Source organism: Gobius niger (genome assembly GCF_951799975.1).
Source record: "Gobius niger genome assembly, chromosome: 14".
Classification (NCBI taxonomy): domain Eukaryota; kingdom Metazoa; phylum Chordata; class Actinopteri; order Gobiiformes; family Gobiidae; genus Gobius; species Gobius niger.
The window spans coordinates 9,353,820-9,363,381 of NC_136865.1; the positions used below are offsets into that span (position 1 = coordinate 9,353,820).

General features: G+C 44.2%; 1 protein-coding gene across 1 annotated transcript in view; it reads left to right on the top strand.

The window, feature by feature from the left end:
- The window catches only part of oprd1a (opioid receptor, delta 1a), a 29,253-nt gene extending 20,458 nt beyond the window's left edge, over positions 1 to 8,795 (top strand). The window contains exons 2-3 of the mRNA XM_079571309.1: positions 3,385 to 3,740; positions 7,465 to 8,795. Coding sequence (XP_079427435.1) covers positions 3,385 to 3,740; positions 7,465 to 7,994 — 886 coding nt within the window. The 3' untranslated portion in view covers positions 7,995 to 8,795. The remainder of the gene's footprint in view (positions 1 to 3,384; positions 3,741 to 7,464) is intronic.
- The last annotated feature ends 767 nt before the right edge of the window (positions 8,796 to 9,562 follow it).

Below are 9,562 nucleotides of genomic sequence, written 5' to 3' on the forward strand. Positions count from 1 at the left end.
GTAGCATCTGTTCTCCTAATCTGATGTGTTTGTCTGGCAGAAACCGTCCATATTGTGCCTTTATCGGCACAAAACAGACCCTTTTTCTTTACCATATTGCTTGAAAATGATGATCTGCTTAATAAAGTGGAACACCCTTTTTCAGTAGTTTTTCCCTTAACTGGGCTTAACCTGAAAACTACTCATCCCAGGTCTCTGAGATTAATGTCAGTGATTCATAGAGCCCCAAGACACAATACCATCCATGAGTTTCATTATTATTGCTTTTTATTTTACCTTTTTGACACAAAAATCCAATTTGCATAATAATTTGGAACGCAGTGTAAAGACTGCATGAATTGAAAACAAAAAAATCTCCAGAAATCAACAACACTCAGGTTTGAGTCAAGTGATCAAACCTAATGTTTGAACCTTCAGAATACAAATAAACATGACCGAGGCTGGATTTATCAGCGACTTGTGGTTTCATAAGTAGTTGCTGCAGAGCTTCAGGGATGAGCTGGAATCCCATCAGACTGCAAGAAGTTTGGGACAGTTATATGATTGGGCCGTTGAAGCGTGACATATTGGAAGAGTGCATTGGGAGAGCTCTCTCACAGCTCTCCCCAAACTCCCCCCAGCCTCCGGGAAAACTCCCAAACTCCCCATGCCAGGACTAGGCCTGGGTACCTTTAAACGATACCAGTCTGGTATCGTTTAAAGGTACCCAGGCCTGACTTTATTTAGGCCTACAAATATTTTCGTAGGCTATAGGTGTTGAAAAAAGTGTAGTTCATGCAGCACTACCCAGCCCTATAGCCATGGCCGGTCCAGCCCTGGGCAGATGTGAGCAGAATGAATGGATGTTGCCCAACAGTTGCGTCACTCAAATTGCAAGCGAATCGTAAATACGATCCGTATTTATTACGATTTGAGGTTTTTGAAGCTCCGACTTGACACTGACACGCACTGGAGAAGCGCAAATTATAGACGCCATTGTGTCATACCAGGGGGCGTGGCCTTCACCGAGTTGGAACCATACCGCCTATGCTATGCCCAATCCCGTCAGCGAAAAACGGCCAGTTATAGCTAGCGTTAGCATGTAGCATGATGCTAGCATAAAGTATCATATTAACATTAGCAGTAATTATGGAATAGATTTTTCTCCTCTTTGTTTCCCCCCTCAACTGCTTCAAAAATGACCATACACATGGGCGATTCCAGAGATGCCGTCTGTACGAGAAACTCTTATCGGGCCACGCCTCCACATACTCAGGGAAAGCCAAATTGGGCTCAACATCGGGCTCAAAATCCTCTAGTGTGTCCCCAGCTTTAGTTATTAAAAAAATAAATCCTGAAACAAAAGTTGAGGATCTTGCAATACTGGAATGTTTGGAGGTGCAGATGTCGTCGAACAGTGAGGAAAATACATTTAGAGAAAATACCCCTTAATACTTAAAGAAACAGGCTCAGAATTACGTGACTTTAATTAAAAAATGTTAAATTAAATGTATTTGTTTGTAGGTGGAAGTCAATATTGGAGCGCAAACTGGACCAAAACGTGAAAATTAAAAATATTGAGCTTTGCCTGCAGCGTTTCCCTTAGAAAATCTACTCACGCACAAAAACTGTTTAATGGAGAACAGGACACATTACGGATTAACACTGCTAATACAAGGGCAGTGGGCAGTGGCTACACATTGTAAGTGGCCTCGGGCAAAATGAAGAAGTAATCATTTCTCTTACACAACAATCAGCTTCAGTGCCTCGCAGCATCTACCATGTGTGCATAAATCAGACAGTCAATGTAATAATGTGGAATTCTCCCATGGCCATGTGTCTCGAATGAGAACATAGTTCAATGGGAAAGACCCCACATGATTATTGTGCAGCGTATATGCACATAAACATGAAAATCCCACAAGACATTTTCTGACCGACAACAACACAGCACAAGCAGAGGGCCATTATTTTTAATTAACATGCACGGCATCCTCTTGCCAATAAAGTAAAATGCAAATCCTATGTTAGCAGCTGAGAGAAACATATGTATAATATATAAAGCGAGTGAAAGTTCACATGCTGCCGTCTCTACACTGCAGCTGTAAGTTGGCCGCTTGGATCAGAGGCTAACAACGCGATTCTAACCATTATGTTAAATCATTCATTTCAGCAGTAACATCTCCTCAGCCACGGAGAAGCGCCCTTATGCATTAGAACATCTACACACGCTAAAGTGCAATGGGATTAGCACTTTGATATTTTTATCCCACAACATTCCAGAGCTGGGTTTAAGAATCATTGCGATTGCAATGAAGTTACATTTTCAATGGTAGCTGTTTGGAAATCACCAAAATCTTCCTTTGCGACAAAGTATGCAGTATCTCCTCAGTGGGTCTAATTGTGTTTGAATTCTGTATCCCTTCAGACTTTTACACACTTCAAAATGCCTTTGATCATTGATCGAGTTTAGCCGTGTGAATGAATCATCTCATTGTCACAATCATTTATCATCTTCTGACAATCGTATTTGTAATCTTTGCATCCTCTCCACTGGATACTGGATCCTAGTAATGGCCAAAAAACTCAGCGCTCTGGAGCTTGTATCGCTCTTCCTGAAGCTTCGAAACACTGCGTCGGAGCTTCATTCAGTAACATCTGGTCACGGGGCTGTCTCGAAAACTGCTTCATTCTGTGCGTTGCATATCGTGTCTCAAAGCGGGTCATCTGCTCAGAGCGTCTCACTGAGCTGCCTTTAGCGGCGAGGCGCTAAACAACGGATATGTTTCCCCGTCCATATAGTGATGTAAATCATTAGTCATAGATAAATACATGTGCTGTATTTCCCCCATTTCCCATTTAACTGCGTTCATGTGTCCGCCCACTGGAGCTCCGTGAAGCACAGACCAACATTACAAAGAAAATTACTCTTATTTATGATTGATTTGATCTTTCAAACATCAATATCAGGCTACAAATAATAAAAGTGCCACATGTCTGTTAGAAACTTCTCTTGCACACATGATTGTGTTGGGAAAACTAGGTACTGGTAGTTGTTTGTGAGTGAGATCTTGGTGGTGGTTGGCGCAGATGTGTGCAGTCAGTACCTCAAGGGCAAAAACATGTATTCAAAACAAAAATCCCCTTTGCTCCTTGAACCCAATATTAAACTGACTACATAATGCATTGGCTCTCAGACGCTTTACATTGCATTATTCATTTACTTCTCACGCTCGGTAATAAGCTGCATATGTAGTTACCCTGGGGTGCGCTGACGGATAGGTGAGGTGTGTTGTTTGCCCAAGGAGACACAGAGCTGGGTTCAAACTGCCGACCTTTCGATCTCTCTATCCGTAGAGCCTTATCACCAATCCCAATGTTCTCTTTGTTGTTTGAATTTTTCAGATACACAAAGATGAAGACGGCGACAAACATCTACATCTTCAACCTGGCTTTAGCGGACGCCTTGGCCACCAGTACGCTGCCCTTCCAGAGCGCCAATTACCTGATGAACACCTGGGCCTTTGGAGAAATCCTTTGCAAGGTCATCATTGCCATTGACTACTACAACATGTTCACCAGTATCTTCACCCTCACCATGATGAGCGTGGACCGGTACATTGCCGTGTGCCACCCGGTGAGGGCGCTCGAGTTCCGGACGCCGGTGAAAGCCAAGATGATAAACGTCCTCATATGGGTGCTGTCTTCAGCCATCGGAGTTCCCATAATGGTGATGGCTGTGACCAAAGAGGATATCAATGGTAAGTCAGCTGCATCGTTTTATTGATTCTGAAGAATCACTGTTTTCCCTCTTCATCAAGTCATTCCAACTACTGCCTGTAGAGGGCACTCCAGTGCAATTTGAAATCCTGACCAAACCAGTCTCTCATTCCTTTCGTTCAATTTAGAGATTTTTTACTAGTTTTCTCCCTTAACATATTTGTTTTAGAGCAAATGAGACCAAACTCAGCCTTTACAATGTTTATTTAATGATGTTTTTGTCAACTAGTGCACAGGAGTTTGTCAGGAAATTACTACAACATTCCGGTACTCCTTCATCTTTCCATCCATCCATCCATCCATTTTCTTCTGCTTTATCCGGGGTCGGGTCGCGGGGGCAGCAGTCTCAGCAGAGATGCCCAGACTTCCCGATCCACACACACCTCCCCCAGCTGTTCTGGGGGGACCCCGAGGCGACACCAGGCCAGCTCGGAGACATAGTCCCACCAGCGTGTCCTGGGTCTTCCACGAGGCCTTGTCCCACTAGGACATGCCTGGAACACCTCCCACGGGAGGCGACCAGGAGGCATCCGGAACAGATGCCCGAGCCACCTCAGCTGGCTCCTTTCGACGTGAAGGAGCAGCGACTCTACTCTGAACTCCTCCCGGGTAACTGAGCTCCTCACCCGATCTCGAAGGGTGCGCCCAGCCACCCTGCAAAGGAAACTCATTTTGGCCGCTTGTATTCACGATCTTGTCCTTTCTTCTTGCTCCTTCATCTTTCCCACGTGTATTTATTCACAAATACGAACGAGATGGCGCTGTAATCCAAGTGTTGTAATTGTCTTTCTAGGAGACTGCAGTGGCAAAAAAGCGGCAGCGATATGTACAAAACTGCAAAACCTTTGATAAAAATATCTAATTTCTAGCCTGATTTATTGGATTTTGAACTCCACTTCACTTTCACAGATTTCTTCCCCTAATAGTTTTCAAACAGCTTTGCTTGTGATTGCGATAATGTATCTGCTACATTGCAAAACATATACATACATAATACATACATTTCTGTAATGAATAGTTTTGTTGAAGCAGAATGGTAAAACCTACACAGACCAACATACAAAAATTGGTACATTGGAGGATCCATTTATAGAGACGGCATCTCGTAATAAAATAAGTATTGCCGCAATATAACACAAACTCAATTGTACAGTGAGGGCAAAAGCGTATAATGGGATTTCGCTATTGTTAAATCCCAGCTATGTACGTAACTTATATAAGACACCTATTATACGTTATGTGGAAATGCAAACAAATGCTCCCTTTTTCATAAGCCATCCCAGCAGATTTTCACCATTACAACCCTCTAGTATTTCTCGCCATGGGATAAAAATGCACCATGCCTCCGTGCTTGCGCAGCTCCTTTAATGACATGGCGGAAAGTAAGCATAGCATGGAAACCGATCATACTGCCGGCGTCAATTCAACCAGGTAAACCTCACACAACGCCGCTTCAGCATCTTGCAACACACTCTGCTGGTAGACCACAAATGGTCAGCGCGTTTTCTCGACATAAATGCTTAATCACACTAACGCACTCTTAAGCGCTCTTTGATCCGTCCGATGCTTCACTCCGAGAGCTTACTCAGCCGCTTACAAGGATTGGCACAGCATCGGTTTTGATCATTGCTTTGACCCCGAACGGACCTTCTAGTTTGGCGGTGTAATGAGCGCGTTGATAGTTCATTCACACAGATGAGGCAGAAACTACGAATAACTGAAAAATAGCTTTGCAACCAGTTCTATTAAATTGAGGTCGGCTTCATTCCACTGCGGTAATGTGGAAAATTGCAATTGGATAATGTTGGCCCGGCTGTGGGTTTAGTGCGGCGCAAAGACGATTTTCATTAAACTAACTCTCGCTGGCTCAAGCAGTATTTTCCTTGATAGCGAATGTATTGTTGACAATTCTACGAAAGAGAAAGAAAATAAAGAGAAGGGGGATGCGGCGGGGCATATGGAAGCATTAAGGGTCCCTAAATGAATTGTGCGAAAGTTAAAGCCTTAAAGCTGCATTGCCTGAAAGTCATAGGTAGTTGAGAAAAATCTCTCAGCTGTCGCCTTAAGCTGAGGACAGACCACGAGATTTTTTCCGTCTTAAAAGATTTTGCGAAGACTGGTGGGTTCACAATGACCGAATTTAGAGTGATTATAGAACCACTGGGGTTCCACACATAACAAGTGAGAAGTCTTTCCAACAGCTGATTCCTCACTGCTGCATTAAGGACTGTCCATTGTTCCTCGTGTCCTCGTGGTTAATATCTTTTTATCCCAACATGTTTCAGTGGCAGTTTTTGTGAACGTGTTTGAATTTCCCTCAAATGGAAATGAAAAGTCTTTAGGTCGGTGGAGAGTCCTTGCCTCAAGTGGAGGAGTTCAAGTATCTCGGGGTCTTGTTCACGAGTGATGCGGTCGCTGTATCGGACTGTTGTGGTGAGGAGGCAGCTGAGTTGGGGGGAAAAGCTCTTGATTTACCGATCGATCTACGTTCCCACCCTCACCTATGGTCATGAGATTTGGGTATTGACCGAAAGGACAAGATCGCGGATACAAGCGGCCGAAGTGAGTTTCCTTTGCAGGGTGTCTGGGCGCACCCTTCGAGATCGGGTGAGGAGCTCAGAGTAGAGTTCCCGTCGAAAGTAGCCAGCTGAGGTGGCTCGGGCATATGTTTCAGATGCCTCCTGGCCGCAACTCCTCGGGAGATGTTCCGGGCATGTCCAATTGGGAGGACGCCTCGTTGAAGACCCAGGACACACTGGAGGGACTGTCTCTGAGCTGGCCTGGTGTCGCCTCAGGGTCCCCCCAGAACAGCTGGAGGAGGTGTGCGACTGCATGGATTGGGAAGTCTGGGCATCTCTGCTGAGACTGCTGCCTCCGCGACCCAGCCCCGAATAAAACGGAAGAAAATGGATGGATGGATGGATGGATGGATGGATGGATGGATGGATGGATGGATGGATGGAAATTAGAAGTAGGCAGTAGATTTCTAGTGGATTTAACCTGTTACATGCCGTCACCCCTGATCGGGAGCTAGTGTTAGGATTATGATTAGGGTTTGGAACGGCAAATGTGATGTAAGTTGTGTTTCACTCACACAGATCTTACACATAGTTTTAGAAACTGTAAGGTCTTGGCTTTTAAATGAGGTTTCACACCAGCTTAGGCTCGAAGGTCTCAAGTCAGTATGCTTTGGACAAGCACAATTGCTAACCCTAACCCTAGGATTAATAAGAAAAGGAGATGACAGGTGTGAAGAGATAGCTGTGTTGTCCGTACACAGTGAGTACCATTGCGGTTGAAATGTTGGTTGGAAAACATAGTTCTTGTGAACTTTTGGTGATATAATGTTGTGCGTGGCCTAAGTGGGGCTTGCGGTGACCATTACTTGGTTGTGCCTCTGTTCTGATAGAGAAATGAAAAGGGAGGTAGCTGCGGTGGACGCTGCATTCTGTGTGTTCACTTTTGGGATGGTGAAATTACCAACGTTTTTCCTGTGCAACCAGAACCGGCTTCAACATTCAAACTGTTCTAGTTCTAGTCACATCTTTCTGCCGCCCACATCATATGATTCAAATGTTGTGACCCTGCAACACTTTAAACGCTTTTGTTTTTGGTTGTAATTTTCTTTGGGTAAAACATAAACATAACTTTGCACATTAGGTTCAGGGTAAATACCAGTTCTCATCTTCCTGCTCTGTCTTCCAGGTAGAACCATGTGCATGCTGAAGTTCCCTGACCCCGACTGGTACTGGGACACCGTCACAAAGATCTGCGTCTTCATCTTCGCTTTTGTGGTCCCCGTCATGGTCATCACCATCTGCTACGGCCTGATGATCCTGCGCCTTCGGAGTGTCCGGCTGCTCTCGGGCTCCAAGGAGAAGGACCGCAACATGAGGCGCATTACCCGAATGGTCCTGGTGATTGTCGCTGCCTTCATCATCTGCTGGACCCCCATCCACATCTTCATCATCGTCAAAACCATGGTCAAGATAGAGAAACGGAACCCATTCGTGATCGCCGCCTGGCATCTGTGCATCGCCCTGGGTTACACCAACAGCAGCCTCAATCCGGTGTTGTACGCGTTCCTGGATGAGAATTTCAAGCGCTGCTTTCGGGATTTCTGCCTTCCATGCCGAACTCGCGTGGAAGGGGCCGGCCTGAACCGAGCCAGGAATGCCACCAGGGAGCCCGTGTCCGTGTGCGCTCCGTCGGAAGCGGGGAGGAAGCCAGCATGACTAGGCCTGGACAAGGTCCCCCGGGGTTCGCGATCTCGGAGGATCCAGCAAGAGCTTCAGTCGGAAATCACTCAAATTTCCACCACAGAGTTTTAGCAGACAAGGGAACTTCGTATTCTCTGCCTACAATGGAAATTAATCGTAAAAACAAAATAATTAAGGCCGGCGTGTGATAGGTTCACAACCAAAAAAGGATGACTTTGCAAACGTTACCAAACAACTAACACAATGGATTTGTGAAGTAAAGTAAAGCTCCAAACAAAGGCCTTTGATATCTGCAGTGCATTGACGAAAAGACCTTACCTTGCAAGTATTGGAGACCAATCTTGGCAAATGCTTTACATTCACAACACGGGCTCATTCACAACCACATTCCCTTGCAGTTTCTGACATAATCCGTGTTCTGGCTACAGAACAATATGCCTTACACGGCTAAACCTCGCCACCTACTCACCGACAGCCGATGATAAATTACTTAGTATTGTCTCTGCAAGAGCAACAACTGTCAAAAGGAATTGTTTGGAATTGGAGGTCTTCAAACCTTTGAAGAAAACACTGACATTCTCCCATTGTCAGCAAGGGCTCAAGGGAGCGTGCACAATTTAGAAGGCTTTTAGAATGAAAATTTCAACAAGCATCGAGGATTGGATTTTCACTGGTATTTTCAGCATATGGAACTCATATGTTTCTTGTGTTTGGTAACCTGACACGTCCTTAGGCATCCAAACAAATTGCCGGACAGCAGGACTTGACTGAATATGTTTCAATTGCTCCAAGGACAGTGCTGAACTGCATTTAAATAAAGGGTTATTAATCGCGTTCCGTGTTTGAGTCGATGCCAAATCCGTCATCTTCTGTAACCAATCTTTACTTTAAATAGAAAACATCATTCAACAAGTGGATTAATGGCCATTTGAACTTTGAACATGAGATGTGCTACGAAGCTCTGAAAGATGATGAAGACCAAATATGAGTTGACGTCAGATGTGTGAGGCTTGATCAAACAGGCTTCAATGTTCTGAAAAAAAGCTAGATTAAAAGTGAGTCGTGAATGTAAATTGTACATATAGAAATATACAGCTTTTGAAAATACTGTATTAAAAAGGGTTACATTTTTATAGCGGCAAAGATTTCATTGTGTGCCTGTGTAATTGACACATTTCAATGCCCTGCTATGGAAGAAAGCAAGGACATTTGAACCCGTGGATTGGATTTCTGCCTTGACGCTGTTCTTTTGGTGCATTCACTAAAGTTGTGAATATACATCATGTGTAAGGTCACACGGTATTTCAGCTTTTCTCGAAACCAATCTTATGTACTGTGTAGTGTGTTCGCTCTGCTTAGCTTCAGTTACAAGCTTCATTTGTGGTAGGCTTTCACTTTGATAATCATGTGATTTGAAGTAGGTCATCTGCTCTGACACTGCACTATGTACTATGTAGAAAATGTGGTGACTGCACAATGTGCAACGCTATATTTTAAGTGAGTTGCATATTTTTCGAATCAGATTGATAATAATCTAAATGAAAAAAGAAAATAAAACAAATGCATATTCTTTTTCACATGGA